Source organism: Zosterops lateralis, assembly GCF_965231275.1.
Source record: "Zosterops lateralis genome assembly, chromosome: 2".
Lineage (NCBI taxonomy): Eukaryota > Metazoa > Chordata > Aves > Passeriformes > Zosteropidae > Zosterops > Zosterops lateralis.
In genome coordinates, this window is record NC_139763.1 from 25295557 (window position 1) to 25315599 (window position 20043).

Here is a 20043-nt window from a genome sequence, read left to right on the forward strand (position 1 = left end):
CTCTGTCATACTTCTACTTTATTTTTTCTTCTTTCTTTTGAAGGAAGCAAAAAATTAATGGTTTTAAGTCAGGGCTGTATAAACCCAGTTTGAAATTAATGTCCATATCAACAGCTGAAGGTCAAATGCGAAAGCAAGAGGTTCATACTGGAGGTGTGACCTGGTCTGGTCTCCCTGGCACTGACACAGAGGGCTGACTCTCAGGCATGCCAGGAATTCCCTCGGGACTTCCAGGCTGAAGCCTCACTTGAAGCATCTGAATGTGCTGCTGCAGTGTGCTGTTCATTGCCCCACTGCAGAGGCATGGAGTATGTCAGCACCTCCAGTCGTAGTTCAGTGTTTCAACAAGATCCTAAAACCTTCTAAAACCTGCCTTGGTGAAACTTAGGGGAAGAGAATGGGGCTTGTCAGCACAGAAGTTAATGCACAACTACAACGTACAAAACGTTATCAAAGAAGATGTTGGTGTAGGGAGTCTTTGATTCCAAGTTGTAATATTTTCATTATAATTTCCGTAATTATTTTTTGAGCTGTATGTAAGGAAATGGCTTATATTTCCTGGTCTTTCTCTACTCATAGAATTGTACTTTGAGGTCTGTCTCTCGTTGCCTTTGTTTTTGTTAGAATACCAGCCCTTGAAGTGAAGGTACTTGACTGGGCATGCAGAAATGACAACTACCCAAATGTGGCAAAGATTAGGAACAAATAAATCATTAATGTGTGGAAAATTTAAAGAGAAGTGCATTTATTTTTCTGGGTTTTTTAAGAGTGTGGCCGAAGGAAATTGCATTTAAGTTGTGTATTTTTGGCTGAAGATGTGTAAGTATAGAAATAATATTGTTTGGAGACAAAAATAATTATAAGAAAGCAAGAGGGCACAAAAAGTTTTGTGTTGGGACACCCACATTTTATGCTTGCTATGCATAAAAATGAGAAGTATTTACACTAGGCAAATATGCAAGCTTTACAAATATATGTGACACTTACATGTTTTCTCTTGCTTTTGTTTGAGTAGTGTTCATGCTCCTTGAACATGATAAATATATTCATCCCAGCACAGTGGCTGGGTAAGCCAGCTCTGGAGATGCCTAGCTTTGAACAGTGTGGACCTGAGCAGTGTTAGATGTAGCTTAAGATTTGCTGATTAAAGAAAACACCTCTAAAAACCTAGTCTTCCTTTATTAGACAAAGTAGCATATCACTGTTATTAGTAGTAATTCACAACTTTGTCACTGCAAGAAACATTGAATTACAATTCTATATTTTGTTGTTGTTATAATTTGTACAAAATCATTGTAAAAAATCAGATAAATGACAGAAAAGTGCTATTAAGTTGCAATTCTACTGCCTTTGCTCCTGCAGCTGGTATTCAGGAGTAAACCTGTCCTTCCTTACAAGCTCATCTCTTCTTACCCCACCTTCCCACAGGGACATGCCTGTTAAAGAGACCTGTGGTCTTTCCCCATGGGGGCTGCCACTGGGCTTGTTCATACAAGTCAACATCACTGCTGCCTGCAGATGTCCCTGCTCTTGCTCTTAGTATATCCTCACTACCTTCATTCTTCACCTAATTTGATGCTCTCTTCATCTTTTTTTTTCCCAAGTTTTTACCATACTTGCACTACTGTTTTCCTGCCTATACTCCTCCCAACTAAACAGCCTACTCTTAATTTCTTTTCCCTCATTGGTCCCATTTTTTACACTCAGAAGTTAGTGTTTCTGACACTCTTACTTAGTCAAATTTTCTCTAATATGATATTACCATTACAGTTGTCTGAATGAGACAACTTTGCCTCCAAGGGCTGCCTTTTGACCCTGTCTCATTGGGAATAATAATGTTACACATTTCTGGACAGAATTACCATACTTTACTCTTGATTCTCCAACCTAATTCTAATCAAGCAACACCTCACCTTACGCACAGAAAGCTTGCACCAGTGCAATGGTATAACTCATTTTGTGTTTGCACATATGTCTGCTTTTAAATAGTGTTCTTCACACCCAGTGTTCCCATCAAAGGGTATAGCTTCCTGTGAGGCTGAGACTGGGACACTTAGCACAGGATTCATCTCATGTGAAGCTGGACATCTGCCCTATAAAAACATCTCAACCAGTTACTCTGTGCTACATCTCTAATCCCCTTACCCTTCTATGATGAGATTTAGCTCTGGTGTCTGAAATAGATCTGATGAGATTCTCTGGGTGATCTAAAACAGCAGCCAGATGTTGTGCCTATATTGCATAAATCTTAAATTAGATCCCATAAACCCCATTTCTAGACTCTGCCTAGACTCTGGACCTCTTAGAGATTAGTGGGATTATGCATCATCCAAAATATGGGAAAGACTTGGAACTGAAAGCCTTCTCTGCAGACACTTTCATAATTGAGGGCCAGTTCTTCCAGCTTGATTACACAACTCCTAGAATATCATTCTGGTGCAGGCACACTTTTCTTCATTTAACTGCATACTGAGCAAATCAGGAGATTCATCTCCCCCATGCTTACACTTTCTACAGAGGGTGGATCTCTCCATGTAAGCTAGTCACTTCCAGCCACCTTTGTGGTTGAGACAAAGCAGTAGGAACTTTCTGGGAGAGATGCAATGATCAATTCAAATGCTAGTATAGGGATAGGATGAATTATGTCCTAGGTCTGACTGTTCTCTGACCAAAAAGGTTCCTGCTCACATCAAAACAACCACATTGGGTTGTCACCGTTGGTGTTATGTTCCCAGAAATCTGTTTTCCTTAGGACATAAATAGTTGAGCACTTCAAAGTACATTGTCCATTGCTAAATTTGAAAGTTTCAGGCTTTTTCCATTCTAATTATTGGCTGATACATGTCCATTTGATTTCTCTTCATCTCAGTTGTATGCCCATGGGTATAATTGTTTTTAACAAAGTTCTACTAGAATCCTTAACAGACTTATTTTTGAACATTAACAAGCTTGTAAACCATAGTGTCTTAGACTGCAACCCCCAATAATGTAAGATCAAACAGCAGTGCAGTCATCTTCAAGAAACTATAAATATTCTAGATAGTGGAAGATAGTAGAAAATGCTGCATGTGACTAAAGGTTCCCAGAGTCATTCCACTAGCAGTTGGAAAGTGAAGAGGTGGAGATTAGGTAATAAGGAAAACCCAGGTATAATCAAGAAGAGGTATATTACTGCTGGTCTCAAATGCTTTCCCATTATGTTCCCTACCTTTGGAGAATCTTCCAGATTTTTCTTTTCATTCTCTGCATAATCTGTGTGCATAAAAGGATGCAAAATGAGAAAATAATGAAAAAAAAAAACAAAACAAAAAAAACCAGCTTCCTAAAATTGTGGAAGAAAACAATTGTGTCCCCATATTAGCTGCTGGTATTGTTACAGCATGCAAATTAAATATTGGATGGTGGATAGTACACAAACAATAGACCTTGAACTTCCATTTGAAATAAGCATTAGCAGCCTCTTCCATTTTTTTCTTACAAGTGCACAAATATTGTACCATGGTTCTGATTCATTTTCTATTTTCTCCTGGACAACAGTTTACCAAATTTAGAGTCACTCTGCTAATTAAAGAAATAAACTTATTGTTCTCATTATTTTTTTCTCAGTAGGCAAAATTGAAAACTCACATGAACAAACTACTGTATCTGTCTATTACTCGTAGGCTGGGATATGCTGTTGTTTACAGCACCAACAAAAACAGATTCTAAAAGTTCAAAATTGGTTGTTACCAATTGCAGCACTACATAGCACAGTGTTCCTTAAAGTATACCTGCATCCTCCAGAGGAATAGGATCACACAGGCCATACATCTGCATGGCATATGTAAAAATTAACAGACCTATACTCAATTTCAGAAATATGGGGAAACTCCGTAAAATTAAGGATACTGAGAAAAAAATGCACATTTCATCTTCAAATAGGTTAATAAGAAATAAACTCCATAGAAATAGTGAGTTTGTGATCATCCAGATATTTAACTAAAACATGGACCAACCTGAGCAAACTGTTGGAGTTTATAAAATTGTCTTGCTTTAATATTTCCTTTAAACAATAGCTTAAATATAAAGCAGAATTCATAACATGACCCAGAACTCTGCTACATCCATGAAATAATTTCTTGAATAAAACATCTAACCTATAAATGGATCAGGGCATGGTTTCAGTTTGGGGGACTGATTTTATAAGTATGAAAACCCTACCTCTTCAATTAAACATGAGAATTAAATATAAAGCTGAAAAAAGTGTTTTAATATATAAAAATACTTAAGATACTTCTCTCATGACTATCGCCACCCGCCTCTGCCTCTGGCTAGCTCTTCTGAGGGCAGCGACCTTCCCTAGCGAGTTGTCTTGAGTAAGGCAGCCTCAGCCCAGGTGGCGCAGGGCACCCCGGTGGATTTCAGCTCTTTTGTGAAGTCCAAGACTATCAGTCCGAGCAAGGTTTTAGCTGTTGGAGGCTGCTCTTCCTGAGGGGGTGATCCCAAGCGGTGCAGAAGGAAACGCAGGAGCCAGGGATGGTTTCCGGGAGGCTGCTTTATTCCAGCACCACCAACGAACCAAAGACCCCAAAGGGCTCGGCTGTCAGGGTTTTATGCACCTACCAAAGGAGGTGGGGTTTTACCAACAACCAATGGGGTTAGAAACTGAGGAAAGGGACCAATCAGGGAGAACATTAATAAACAAATTAGGGGATCAAAACTTGGGCCAATCAGGGGAAGGATACAGAACTGACCAACTAGGGAACAGAACTGGGGTAGCCAATCCATAGCTGGGGGTGCTCATGCACTGTCTGCTCTCCAAGGGAGTGCAGGGTGCATGACTCTTTCAATGTCTTCTTCGGAGGCAGGGGCCTCCACACATGACAACCATAAAAATTTGTTTTGAGAACTTTGTATTGCCGTGTAAGATTAAGAGCCTGCTGTACAAACATGACCAGGACTTATGCAATGCTTGGTGCCTGCTCTATACCTTTTATTGATTTGACTGCCAGGAGGTATCCAAATCCCAGAGCTGTGTTTTCAGGTATTGTGAAGGCAGAAATGGATACCTGAGAAATGTGTCTGAAAAACCTCAGGTCTTGAGAAGAGGATTGCTTAGAGCCACATGAAAAATTCTCATCATGGCAGCTTTGGTATCCTCTCTCCGTTTTAACTCCTTAAGTCAGCCCTAGAGGCAGGAATGGCAGCATTACTGTCTATTTATGAAACAGGGTAGCAGTTCAGAGCACTCATCCTGTTTTGGAGCCTTGTTTGTACCCCTTTCACCTCCCTTTCAAGAGATGATGGGTTCAAGCTATGAAGGAGGCAGAAAAGTGAAGGCACCATTTGCTTTAGCCAAAGAGGGGACCAAGTGACATGAAGCCTGACTCTGTACCCTACAGCTGGGTTGCCTTGAGGTTTCATCTGAGGAGCAGTGCATGTGAAATGCCCTGAATGAGAGACTCTGGTTTCCTGTAGCCACTAGACTTAGTCTTTCTCTCTTTTTCTTCTGGCTGTATTAATTATTCACTCTGGCCCAAGTCAGGTTCGGAAACAGTGATGAGAAATCCCTTCCTTCTTTCCCAGATTACTTACTAGGCTGCCTAGGTCATTGTCAGGGGTTCACCTGAGTTTAGGTGGGCTGCAGGCTGGTCTTCACAACATTCTTAATCATTAAGTTACATTTGTAAAAGTCACAACACAGCATGCACAGCATCTCTGCTGTTCAGGTTTCTGAACAAGACTGACTGTGGCTGCTGCATTCTGTGCAGGCACTTGCATGGAATACAATCTGTGTTTGCCTGCCTGTTGAAGTCCATCCAAGGATTTGTGTGGAGCGGTGCATATCCTGTGATCCAGATATTTGTGACCCAGGCCAGCATGGTTCTGGTCAGGCAGGAGAGATGTAACTGAAGACATTTACTTAAGCTGGGAGTGACTTCTAAATCACAGTGGTTGACTGCTAGCAAATTTTTTGTTCCTCCAGAATAGGCAGTGTCCTGGTTTGGGGCAGCCATAGAAGAGGAGAAAACAGGAGTTCAGCTCACGATTTTGAACATGATACCTACATCTTCCTTTATGTCCATCAATAAATATTTCAAAATACAGCAACCATTTGGAGCATGCATAGGAGGATGTGCTGCATTGTGACCTAGGACTTAGTCCATGTCCCTAAAGAATCCAAGCAGCTGCACTTCTGTGATATGATATCTATTGCATGTGTTAAAAAGATACGTGAGATACTGCTCAGCATTGAGCTGCAATGTTTTGAAAATGTGGAGGGAAATTAATGAAGTAACATTATATTTCTTGATGCTGATCTCCAAGAACTGGACAGCCCCTCATGGCTGCTTCTAAGCATATATTAAAGAGGTTTCAGCTGTAAATCCTAGATCTGATCCTAGTCTTTGTTTTAGCAGTTCCCAGCAAGTCCCCTAATGAAAGCTGATTGTGCTGTTTCAGATATTCTAGCTGATATGTTTTAACTTTTGTGTTATGTGTGTTCTGGTTTGCAGGGTGGAAAGAAATACACAGGACCATGTGGAGGCAGAGACTGCAGTGGAGGATGTCAGTGTTTCCCTGAAAAAGGAAGCCGTGTAAGTAACATTTTTTTCCTGTAAATTGTTCTTGATGATACAAGTTCAATGCTATATAATTTGCAATAGATAGACTTGCACTAGACTGCTAAGACTGCTAAAACAATTATTCTTTTTCAGGAAACAGTTGTTGTTGTTGTTTCATCTTACTTTTTCACAGGCTCATAGATCTGAGAAATGCTTTGTTGTGAATACCTTGTTATGATATGTAGCAAGCACTTATCTCAAAGATGAGGGCCAAGGGACCTGAGGGCCATGATAAGCTGATCAGATCAGAATGATGTAAAGATACCACATACATGCATGGGATACACACATTTGATGATTTTAGAGATCTTTTTCAGCCTAAATGATTCAATAATTCTGTGGTTCTCTGTGATTTCCACTAAAGCAAGAGGGAACCATGCCTGCAAAACCAGAAATCCCTGCTGAAAGGGAACTGTTTAGAATTTCTGGCATTATGTTGTGGCTGATAGTCTGTTCCTTGTTTTGGGGACTAGGGAGGAATGAGGCAGAGGAAGGGAAATGGGGTGGAGGGGATTAGCCACCTGCCAAGAAGAGCACTGAGAAATAGGGCAGCTCCTATCCTGTATGGCTTGGAGCCTTGGCTGGCAGGCTCCTTCTGTACAGCTTGGTCTTCTGCAGCTGAGACAGTGACTCAGCCTTTTCCATCCACCCTTCTCTAAGAATAGGTCAGGCAAGAGATGTGGTGGCAGGTCATGTGCTTGTTCTGCTATCACAAACCTCATAAGATGCAGTTCTCTGCATTCTCACCACAGAGCTAGCCATCAGTTCCCATTCCCATTGCATTCCTCAAGCTTGACTCCACGTCTGAGTGGAGAGAGAGGTGGTAGGAAAGTCACAGTGTAGGTGGGAGGCAAGGAACACAGTTGTTTACAGCAGAAGTCCTGATGTCTCCATGGAAGTCAGATGATCCTGGGGTTACCATGCCATGGGGACTGTAATGGTTATACTCCCATGGCCTGACCACGATCTGCTTTCCATTACAATAACCCAATGGCAACCTGATGAAGCTGAGGACAAACAAGCTGTCCCCTGAGACAGAGCTTCCCATGGGGCCCCCTCCAGCTGTTTCTGCCTTACCCTCATCATCCAGCACATGAAGTTTGGCAAGTGCCTCCTGCCACTTCCCACTTTTGACTGAAAATCAAAAACTGATGCTGTAAGATGCTCACTAGAGGTCATGAAAATATCTGTTGCAAAACTACCAGCTTCTATGACTGAAATGTTTTTCATGCTCCTTATTGACTGAAAGACCTTGAATTTCAAGTTGCCAAATGTGAAAGAAAAAAAAAGATGCTTAAACAAAACTAACTGCATAGGTTAGAAAAGCTGAAAATGTGAAAAAACTGCAGTAGAGAAGCAGTCAAGTGCCACTGACAAGAAGCTTCCTGTGAGTTGCTTCCTATCTAGATTGGGAAAGTGAGGGCAAATTTTATGTGTTTGCTTACCACTCTCAGTTTTACCTCAGAGAAGTAAGTAACCCCACCTACTAATGAGGTTGTCCTCCCTTTAAATAGATACTCAAAAAGAGAAAAAGGATATGCTACAAAACATAAATTATATTTTACTGCTTGTGGTTAATTGTGCAAGATATGAAGAAGTATTGGAAAAAGGGATTTACAGAATTTTACACTTCAAAAATCGTATTTTACCTCTCTGTATTTTACCTCTCTGAAATGCTACACCTCACTATGATTTAGCATACACTGCCTGTATTTTGTGTCTGCTGATCTCTTCAGATGTCACAACCCCTGTTAAACATCTGGTTTGAGGAACAAGATTGGCCTTTAGAGTCTAGTCAAATCTGGCATAGCTTCTGGTCTCATGCTAATCCTCAATGGGAATATTTATTTTCACAAAACCTCTGTATAATCTGGCACAGCCCACGTTTTCTGTTGGAGGTGACTCATTGCATGCACAATAGATGTATTGCGTGTTTGCACTTGTAAGAGTGCCTGAAGCAGTCTGTCAGAGCCTGCTTCTGCACTGACTCTCCAGCCCAGGTGCCACAGGGCTGTCACTTGCAGGGTGCCTGGAACTCAGGGAGGAGCAGCCCTGCAAGGGTCTGCAACCAGCTGTCAGCCCTGCCATCCTCTGGAAGTGCATCCTCTGTTTGTGACAGCTCTAAAAAGAGGCAAATTAAAAGCATTTTCTTTGGATTGCTGCTACTGAATGCACATCAGCATCTGCTGAATGAAGCAAATTCATTGAAGTGGTAAACACAATTGCAAACTATGAAAGGAGTAAAGGTCTGAAGAAATGTCTGCTCTTTACTTATATGTGCTTCTACTTCATTTGTTGTCATTGCTTCAGTTGTAGTCTTAAGATACAACATTTAAGGAAAAGATGCTTTGCTTTATTTGTTGTCAACTTCTGTTTTTAAAAAATGTTTTTTTGCAAAATATGCCTACTGATATCTCCTGGGGCTCTGTGCTAGGGACAGAGAGGCACTGTCAGGATGTGTGGAGATTCATCCAGGCTTTGGTGATTTGTGCTGGGTCTCCAGGTGCAGGGCATCTGGAAGCCCTGTGCTACTGTCTACACTGCTTTTGGTTCAGGACTGGTAAGGATAGGCACAAAGGTGCAGGAAAGTTGAATCTTGCTTCACAGGGGCAGTTTCTAGGGGCAAAAGGCAACCTAGCACAAATCAGTGCACCCACCTAGCAGGTCTACTGGAAAGACATATGTGGTTTTAGGTTTTCCTCTACTCTATTTTGGCTGGGCTTGACCCTGCAACTTTCACTGGGCTCAGACACAGCTAGAATCCAGTAGGGACAGAAAAATAAAACAGCAGAAGCATCATCTGCCCACTGTAGTGGTGGGGAGCTGCTGCAGCTAAGCACAAGCTGCATTTAGCCTGCGACCTCCTGCCTCTCATCTGAGCTGCTCCCAGGGCTGTGAGGACACCTGCAAATGGCACTTTCTTCTTCAATCCCAAAGGGAAAGCTGGTCAAATCCAAATGTTCAGAGAATCAGGACATTGCTGATAACTGCATTTGCAACTCACAGCAAGTGCTGAGTTTTTTCTTGGAGAAGTTTCTTCAAAGAAATGTTTTTCGGGCCATACACAATGGTCCCTTGAAGTTCCCACCTCCAGTCCTGCTTTGTGTTCACATCTTCATAGTAGAAAGAGTAAAGTACTTTCTGTAAGATGGTTTTGTTTTTCCCAGTCTTGAATGACACTCTAGTCTTCATTCTTTTTCACTGTAGCCTACTTATTGTCCAGTTGTATTTACTGTTAGCTGATTATAAATATCCAGTCTATCTAACCATACCTTGCAGCTAGGTAGATGGTTGAAGCTGGGGCTGCAGGATCCAAGCTTGGGGAGCAGCCTCAGCCTCATCTCCACTTCTCACAGCTGGCAAAAACTCAGTGGAGTTGCAGTGCAAATGGAAGCTCCTGAAGAGGTGTTCAAATCCACAAGACAAGAAATCATAGTATAAGCCTCAGTAGTGGACACAGAGTGAGAAGGCAGAGAAATAAGTCAGCAGACTTATCTTCTCCCTGAGACAGATTCATCTTCTCATTTTCTTCTATGGCAACTTCTCCTAAATTGTTCTCCTACAACAACAGACTCACCCTTACCCTAAGGTACATTTGGAGAGCATAATGTAAGGAGTAGGCAGATGCCTGGGTAAGAGGGAAAAGAGTAAAAGGAAACACTGATATGATATTGAAATTCTGTTTTGAATGAAATAGAAAGCCTAAATTAAAGGAATAAAAAAAAAAATCTGGTTTTCTTTCTTTGTCCTCAAGATTTTTATTGCAACTCCTAAAATCTTGAGATTTATAGTTCTTTGCAAACCGTGTGTTGCTCAGAGAACAATATATGTGCCTTAAAATTTGTCAAACATGAATGCACTTAAGTAGGAAACGATAACTCCATTCAGTACAATGGGCAACTGTTTGACCTGTTGAAGTTCATAATCAGTCTCATTTCGTAACCCTCCTAGAAGGCTTTATAGAAAGTGGAAGTGAGTAGAAATCTTTTTGATCTTTCTATAGACTGAGAAATTGCACTCTTTTGTACTTGACAAGTCAAGTGTCTAACAGTGCTCAAGCCATTTAGCCATTGTTTTTGCAAGGGGCTGGAATGATGGAAACTGAAATTAAAAGACAGCTTTGTGTTCCCCTTAAAGGCCGCTTTTTGGGAATGCCCAAACATTCATTTTTAACCTAGACTGGCATGAGTGTTCACTAGAAGTCCTTTACAGATATCTGTTATATTGCTTTCACTAATGCAGTGGCCAAGGGTAAGTTATTACCAGTACACTTAAAATTACTTCTGTTGGCTTTTGGGTGCTATACAATTGGGAAATCTAGTGTATGATATTTACTTGCAAGCATTTTCTATGAAAGTCTAAGTCTTAACACATGGGCTGTCAAAAGAGGACACGAAAAGAACCACACTCACCCGTCAGGATGTGAGATGAAAAAAGGAAGTTTATTTTGGGATCTCGACTTATATAGTTTTTGGGATTAGGTTAAGGATTTGGGGACAAGAGGAACACCCTTCTGACCCCAGTGGTCAACTCAGAAGTCCATTAATTTCTCCTTCCCCCTGGAAAGGAATGCATTATTTAGTAAACATCAGTCTTTGTTTTTGTTACAAGCATGAGAAAACTCCAGTAGAAATGAGAAACAATCAGAAGGTTGAAAAATCAGAACAACAGTGGGTTAGATCTAGATGTGTTTCTTCATAATTAAAAACAAACAACAACAAAATAGAACACATAAATATTCTAAAGCCAACTCCATTATTACATTATAGGTAAATGTTTAAATCCAATGAACTAATTTTATCAACTGTTAGTGTAATTCTTGTATATCACAATTAACTGGCTTCCAAGCTGGTATAATGGCAGTAGCTCCTGGAAGTCTATATATATGTCTGTATATCTATATCTATATCTATGATGAAATCTGATATTTACTTTTTGTTTTCTTTCTTTTCCTTCACTATATAATAACATTGGAAGCATTTTCTTCGTTGTTCATCTAGCTCAGTATTCTGTTCCCAACAGTAGTAGTAAGAGATGCTATTTATAGAGAGCACAGAGTTCTGGCAATTTTCTGTAGTCCATTCGCTTTTACCCAAGAAGGCCCAATTTGTATGTTCCTTCAGTATCTGTGTTTCGTCCTGAATTTGTCTAATCCTTTTCTGAAGCTACTGTAACTGTGTGTCTTTGCAACTTCCAGTGGCACTACTCAAATGACATAAATTATATAAATCACTGTCTGACCTGTTCTAAGCAAAGCTCCCTCTGGTTTCAGCAAATACACCCTATTTCTAGTACTGTGAGATTTTGAGTAGCTCAGGTTATTCACTGCTTCTCTAATTTTGTAAATATCAGTTATATTCCCTCTCAGCTTTCTCTTGTCCAAAAGGGTGAGTCACAGCCTTTTTAACTTCTCTTTTGAAGGTGACACTCTAGCCCTTAGTCCCTTTAATCTCTCTTCTGTGAGAAACCAGAACTCCAGTACCCATCCAATTAGGTGGGGTCCTTCTGGATCTCCCAGCGTGGGAAATCACCAGATCTCCCCATTCCTCATCACCAGCATCAAATTTAACAACCTAAGAGAGATTACTATCATCTATATACTCAGATGTTTCACAGTTCAGTCCCTTCTGTAGATCACCACTGGAATCTTTGCAAAAACCAGTTACAGCATGGGTCTGAGGGAACCCACTGGTGTTATAGCTTCATTTTGAAATGTGACCATCAGGTACTATTCTTTACTTCCTATCCTTTAACACCCTTCAGTCCATAAGAGCACCTCTCTTACAACCCTAAGATAATTTATTTTAAAAGCTTCAGTGAAGCATTTTATAAAAACAGTTTTGAAAATCCAAATATATTATAATCACTAAGGCTTGCTTTACCCTGCTTCTCCTTGAGCTCAGTTATTGTGTTCCTTAAGGTGGACTACTGCCTTGGCAAGCAGGATAGTAAAATAAATTGGCCCACAGTTCTCAAAGTCACCTCTTGCGCCCCTTTTCCACATGGAAGCTTGGTCGGCGCCAGCCCATTGCAGTGGCAGTTTGTAATGTTGAGTTACACACTTTGGGCAACAGTTCTGCAGTTTCACACTTGAGTTCCTTCAGAAGTCATGGATGAATGTTCCCACTCATATTCACTTGGTAACATCTGCCTTACTTGTTTTATGTACTACTTCCTTCATATTTATCTGAACTTATTCTGTCTCTCAAGGGTTAGCTTGGATTTGAGACCTTCTCAAGTACCTTCAGCAGTAAAGACCTCTGCAGAGAAGTCACTAAGTTTCTCTGCAATGGCCTTATTATCTCCGTGTGCCCCTTATGAGCCCTTGGCACCCTGTGGTACTGCTATTTCCCTTGATGGCTCCTTGTTTTCCTTTAAACAACTTTCTACTATCAGCTTGGTTATCTTCTGCAAAATTTTCTCATTCTTTTTTAGCTATCTTAGTTGCCTTTTATCCTTGATCTATTTTTATGGGCTTTCCTGTTCATTTCAGCAATTTTTTAAATGCCAGCCCTTTTTGCCTTTTGCCTACAATAGCCTCCTTAGGGTTTTTTTTATGAGCTGTGGAGAGTTTTTATTGAACCATTTTACTTTCTTTTTGATATGTGACACATAGTTTACTGGGATTTTTAATATAGTGTTTTTGAAAAGCCTCCAGGTTGCTTTAGGCTTCTTGCCTTTTTGACTGCTTTTTCAGGCTTTTACTATTTTTGTGATTTTTACGTATTTCCCCTTCTTGAATTTGGATATCTGTGTGATGTATTTGTTTGGCTTACTTCATCCCAGTACACTGCAGCGTTAAATTCATTTATATTTTGAAGCTCATGCAAAGCAGTTCTCCCAATAATACCTCTTGAAACAGGTCCTGTGCAGCAGCTGAGACTCAACCCAGAGCAGCATTCTTTCTTATGGGTCTCAGTGTGTATTATGTTAAGAAAAAGTCAGTTGGTGGGTTCAAACCTTTTATTTCCTTATCACATCTGGATGAGGCATTGTACCTGACAGTATGTGGGTAATTGGAATTGGGCAGTATTGCTACCTGACCTAGTTGTTCAGCTTCTCTAATTTCACTGAGTATTTAATGATTGATTGGTGTCTGTAACAGAGGAATCCTAAATACACAGTCCTCCTACCTTTCTGTTATTTCCATCTACAAGGACTCCTAATGTTCCCCTCCTCCCTAAGTATTTTTTTCTGTTACACTTTGTTGTAGCCTTCACATATTGTGCCATTGCCCTGGCTGTATCTCATTCTCTATAATTCCTGAAAAGTAGATAGACTATTCTATGTATGCCGCTGATTATCCTCCTTTCACCCGCATGAGATGCCTTGTATATCAGGGTTGCCATTTATTGCCACATAGTATAATTCCATACTCTTATTCTTTAGATTTCTAGCAGTGCTGTAGAAGCATTTACAACTTCTGACTCTGCAACTCTATTGCAAGCACCAGTCAAGTGGAATTTTAAGTGGTGTTATTTACCTTACCTATTCCATGGAGTTGGCAAGGACCTCAGTCTCCCACACAGCTGCCTTGATTTAACCCCCTTGGACACCCCTGTTCTACCTTCCCTCACAAGGGCTATAATACAGAATCTGGGCCCTTCTAGCAGAATAAATACCTGTCTGGCCACCTCATGGGCTCTGCTCCCTTTGCACTTAGCAGGCCTTTCAGTCCTCTCACCTGTTCATAATCTAGCTCTCTGTGTCAACTCAGCAAACCTCCTGCTGCCATCACCTGCTTTGTCCTCTCCTGGAAGATTCACTCTGTCCCAGGAGCATCCTCACACCAAGCAGACATAATCAGCTAGAGCTTAGAGTTTATCAGAGATTTCATCCCTTGTTCCAGCTGATTATCCACCTTCTCTCTGACTGGCAACCCCTAAATACTTATTGGATCAGCATCAAGGTTTTGTGGGATTTTTTTGATGGTCAACAAGACAGAAATGGTTTGGAAAATGTCCTGTTTGCTCTCCAGTGTTTGCCATACACAAAGCTTTGGGAGTGAACTTGATCCCAAATCTTCTGAAGTGTTGTCAGATTCTGCAGCAGAATGGATATAAGTACCAAAAACTGGAGCTTCAAAATATCACATTGCTTCACAGACCAAGATTAAATCTCTGGAAAATCCCAGAGGAAAATCTGGCCTCTGAGGGAAGGTATGTGGAGGAGGTGTTTGTAAGGGTAACAGATTTAAAAGTGCCTATGGTATTAATGAGTGCTATACATGGGACAGGATGACACTCTTCATTATTTCAATGCTGTAATCAAGTCTGGTGTGGTACTACAAGATTTAATTTTCTTTTTTTCTCTAGTCAAGGTAATAGAGGAGAGCAGCTCCATTGGTAAAAGACTGGAAAAGTCTGCACTTACTGTAAAATCTGTTTAACAGTGTGAAGCTAAATTCTGCTTTCAGATACATTAATGCAGTTTTCTTTTAAACATGTGTGCGAGGGTGCTTTCAAACGCGTGCTTTTGCTTAAGTTTATACTTTTAAAACTCAGCCCTACAAGATCTTGCCAGCATACACAAATGCTTGAAGTCTTGACATTGTTCCATAGGCACCTAAATCTTGGGTATAAGACTTAATTGCATGAACTGTTAGCAGCAGATAGGGCCAAAATCTTTGAGTTCACTAGCGAGGGAGGCAGTGTACAGGTTTGCTTGACAAAACTTGAACTTGTATCAGTCTGAAACTTGATACCTAGTTTATGACCTAATGTTTTATCTAATGAACATTGCTTTGCCTCGGCTACACTGGCAATTAATCGACCATGTAGTGGGATAGTTATGTTTGTTGCTAATTGCTGTCCTTTAGTACATTTGTCTTGACATTTTTTTGAGTGAAATATGCATGTTTCTTTTTTTTTTTTTTCCCTAAGCTCTGTTTATACATGTTTAATCAACATCAGAGATCTTTTTGAACTGGTGGACGGAGATTAGATAACTTTCCCATGAGCAAGAACGCTCCTCTTCCCATATATGCATTCTACAGAAAATCTGAGGTTTGGGAAGCAGTGAAAGGTCTTCCTCAGAATCTGTTTCAAATAAAAAAATGTATTAAAAAGCAAAGCAGGGTATTTTGTTTCAGTATATGCAGGAGTGCAATTAAATGTTCACACAGAAATCACATTTTTGTTTGTAAATGTTCAGAACATTGTAAAGAATGTCTGAAAGATAAAATAAACTCAAATGGAGAGTTTCAAATCAATCAAAATATGCATATTGACCAAAAATTGCTTTTTCACTCCTTGTTACTCTTTTCCTCTTTTGCAGAACATTTCTATTTCAACCTATGAAGCATTGTTTGATTCCATAAGTAACATATAGAAATTGCATTTATTTGTAATAACCCAAAGAAATAAAAGGTTTTTTAAGCTCATCTCATGGTAACAATTTGCGTTCCCTGCCTTTTGCTGCAGCCCTGAAAGCAAAATTCCTTCAAAGCCTTTTCAAATCTAACATACGGAACTGTATAGAACAAAAGAAAAAAGAACGATACTTTAATGAAAGATAGTTAAAAGGACACATTCAACCTTTTTATTTGCATTTTCAGTTTAATAATTTTAAACTGCCCTGGACTGACATATGTTATCTACAGCAAAATAAGTGCAAGGTATGTAGCATTAATGCAGATATTGCACCTTCCTCCTAAAGCCCAAGGTTAGACTGTGAAGATACTTCTATGACCTTGTATCAGAAATGTTTGCAATCTCAGCTGGTGTGATAAGAAAACAATTCAACAGCATTGGAGAAAGCTCAAGAATTAGTATCATCCATCAAAATGAATACCAAGTTTAAACAAACTTATGACCAAAGTCAATATGCTGGATTAACTGTTTGCCTTGTAGATTCAGCTCTTCCTTTTAAAATGACACCATCTGATGCCTTTTGCATTACCTATGTGATCTGATAATTTATGGCCTGTTACACTCATTTGAAAAACAAATCTCATGGCAGTTTGTTAATAAATTGAGAAGATATTTCAGGAATTTATTTTGAGGGCATTTTTAAGCATTTTTAACAGTGTATTTAAGAGTGTATTTGAACATCTGCATATCACAAATCTGAATGAGAGATGGAGAGAAAAATACAAGAGAAATCACAGTAAGGAATTGACAACCATTTTATTTCAGAAAATAAAACAAGACTTAAAATTTAGTTCAAGAAAAGTTAACTCTAGTGAAGAGTGAACAGAAAGGAAACTTGTGAGATGAATAGTGCAAAGTCAGCTTTGGTGATAGTAGCCGGTGCTGAGATAAGAATCCTTTGGATGCAATTCACAACCATTTAAAAATATTTTCATACCTTTTTTCTTGAATGACTTTTTTTTTTTTTTATCCTTCCTGTCTTCCTATGAAATCCTGCAAGTGTACAGGTATATTTTACCTCATTTAGAAAATAAGTACCTGAAGTTAGAGAATGTCAAGAGTGTCTACTCATCTGTCACCTTTCCACTCATTTGGGTCAATAGTGTCTGCACAGCTCAGCACATCCTCCTGTATGTATGTATGTATGTATGTATGTATGTATGTATGTATGTATGTATGTATGTCAGCTCAGTTGGGTGGAAATTTCCCACCATGGGGTGCTCATAGTGCCCTGGATCCCTGCATGGGCCATTCATTTACTTAGGAGTTGAACTGGGTGATCCTTATGGGGCCCTTCCAACTCAGAATATTCTGTGATTCTGTGTCATTGATCTTTTTGTTTGGTTTTCACGTATGAATTGCACTTCATTAAGGAAATGAAATGCACTGTCAGGATTGTTTTCAGAAAAATGTGTTGTCCACTTGGTTAGACCTTCAGGCTTTGACTTCTAGCAGTCAGACAGTACAACTACTGCACAAAAATATTTGTGCTTTTAGCCAAGTTTTTCAATTTCTGCTTACTGTGAGAAGGAGTTTAAAGATAGAGCAGCGAGTGGATGATGGTTTTACTCTGTGACTGGGTAGCTCACACAGGAATCCAAAAGGGATAATCCAGGTCATCCTTTAGCACTTAAATTATACTCCAGAGATTGTAAATGTTTCTCATGACATATGTCTGAGGCTTTACAAATTTCTCAAATGGTGCTTGTTTCTATTTTCTGTATTTTTGTCACATGGGAGCAAGTAACATTGACCCATTTTCCTTTTGTCTGCTTTGCTAAGTACCAAACTATTAGTGGAATCCTTTGAGTCTGACCTGGAGAGACCAGGAATGTGGGAATGGGCAGGCTGTCATCTCAAACAGTATCTGCCGAGGCAGACTGAGCCTGTTCTCAGCATTTTCTCACTGACACTTAAGAAAATAAATGTTCTTTATTAACCTCAGTTTGTACATAAGGTTTCCAAATCATCTTCAGTGTCTTTGCATAATGAACCAGACTGTTGAAGCATACCTGAGTGTTTCCATTACATTTATCTGGAAAAGGATGACGAGTGTTAAAATACCTTATATTGACCATTAGATATGAACTTTGGGAGCATGCAGAAAGAAGATTCTTGAAGGATAGAAGTCTGTGTTTTTAGGCACAGAGAACAGCTCTAGACAATGAATAAAGCTACAAGCCCAAACAAATAAAGCATCCGTGCAGCATTTTTTCTCCCACAGGCTAAAACTATTTTTCTATGAAAAGACTGTATTAGTCTATCAAATTCCTTTCTGTCTACTGCTGTCATAGATGCCCAGCAAAGAAAAGCACTTTGGGATTTATTTTTTTGTGGCTTTGGTTTGGTTTTTTTTCCAGTATGGGTCATGGTTGTTCAATGAAATTCTATGTCTACCTATTGCTTATCCTATTACTTAGCAAAACTAATTTTTGTAAATACAGTATCACTGGCTAAAGATATGTTATTAGCCCTTATAAACATGTTTAAAGCAGATTTGTTGGCAAACCAAGATTGTTGGCAAAGTCTCTTACACCTAGCATGGGTGTAAGAGCAAAAAAGAAAGTTATACTTGCTGTCTTCTCCCAGTACAAATTGTTTCACTCCATTCAGAGTATGCCAACCTGTATAGTATTTCTGTTCAGTCAAATAAAGATTTGGATTTGTCTGTATTATTTCTTCTGATCCAAAGACCTCTTTTTCTCTATAAATCATCTTTTGTCTGTTTTTAATTTCCTAGATCCCCTACTTTTCTCTTTCTTTGATGAACTTTCTGTTATCCACTCTTAAGCATGCAACATGTTCTCCTTTTCCATTTCACCACCATTTATCTGTTAAAGGCTTCCTACAAGGGACTTCCTGTCTTGATAGCCTGGAATAGCAATGAGGGAAGCTGGTTCTGAGATGAGGTCTCCCTCCTGTAATGCAGGATGCCATGGTCTTTGCAGCTGTCTGGGCTTGTCTGTGTTAGGATATGAGCTCCTTGGGCAAGAGCTGTTTGCATGTGGCTCTTTGTATGGTGCCAAAAGCATTGCTAACACTTCCAGGTTTGTGGCAGAGGTAGCATCATGCAGAGGGGCCCAGTGACAGCTTCTTTCCAGTGGACAGGGAGTCCAGCAGCAGAGGGCTCAAAGAGACCACACGATCCTGTGGGTGTTGGACCCACAAATATTCCTTATTCCAGTATTTAATGGGGCTATGCACAGGCATGCAGATTTATGGCTAAATGTTTTTTCCACAGGAAACTCTTCAGTTCAAATATGACTATGCAGTTACTGCAGAGTATCCCTTACCACTGTGAGATTAAGCCCTTTTCCATTACAGAGCACACCCCTCCATGTGTTTGGCACAGATATGCAGTGTAACACTGTCTTGCACCCTTTTTCACAGGTTTTATTTCACTTGATTTGTATTTGCTAGCGACTTCACACCACGGGACCATTCCCCCACCATCAGTGTGCCCTGTAGACAGCACAAGCTAGGTTGCGTGAGCCCAATCTTGTCCTTCAACCCCTCCTCACAGAGTGAGGCTGCAGGACAGGAGGGGTGGGCTCCTTGTGTAAGAAGGATGTTACTGTTGTTATCCCATGCAGCTCCTTATCCTTAGCCCCTGCCACTGGAGCAGAGGCAGAGGTGAATGTGCAGGCTGAGGACAGATCCATTTGTTTTTCTTGTTACAAGACCTCACAAACCAAACTGTGGAGTTTGTGCTCCACTGCCTCATACCTCCTGCTGCCAGCAAGATCTCAGCTGCCCTGTACTGCTGGAGGCACATAAAGCTGCTCAGGATTGCCTGAGCCACAGCTCCCCATACAGGTCCTCCCTCCCCTCAGCTGGCTTCTCTCCTTCAGACAGCTGCAGAGTTGGGTTTTCTAAATGACATAAGGTTATAATAAATCAAGTGAGAAGATTTGTGTTGTGCTTCCTACTGTATAGGAGAGGTCTATATGGTTTAATTACTTCCTCTGTACGTCAGATATATGTGTATAAAATCTCTGAGGTCATGTGTAACTGCCAAGATCCTGTGGTGTGGTTTGAAACATCCATGCAGTGAACTCTCAAATGCTGCA

The 20043-nt window shown here is 40.1% G+C and overlaps 1 protein-coding gene across 2 annotated transcripts in view; it reads left to right on the forward strand.

Moving 5' to 3' along the window:
- The window catches only part of COL4A2 (collagen type IV alpha 2 chain), a 142611-nt gene that overhangs the window by 35599 nt on the left and 86969 nt on the right, over positions 1-20043 (forward strand). For both annotated transcript variants that reach the window (XM_083855132.1, XM_083855131.1), the window contains exon 4: positions 6495-6575. In XM_083855132.1, coding sequence (XP_083711258.1) covers positions 6495-6575 — 81 coding nt within the window. The remainder of the gene's footprint in view (positions 1-6494; positions 6576-20043) is intronic.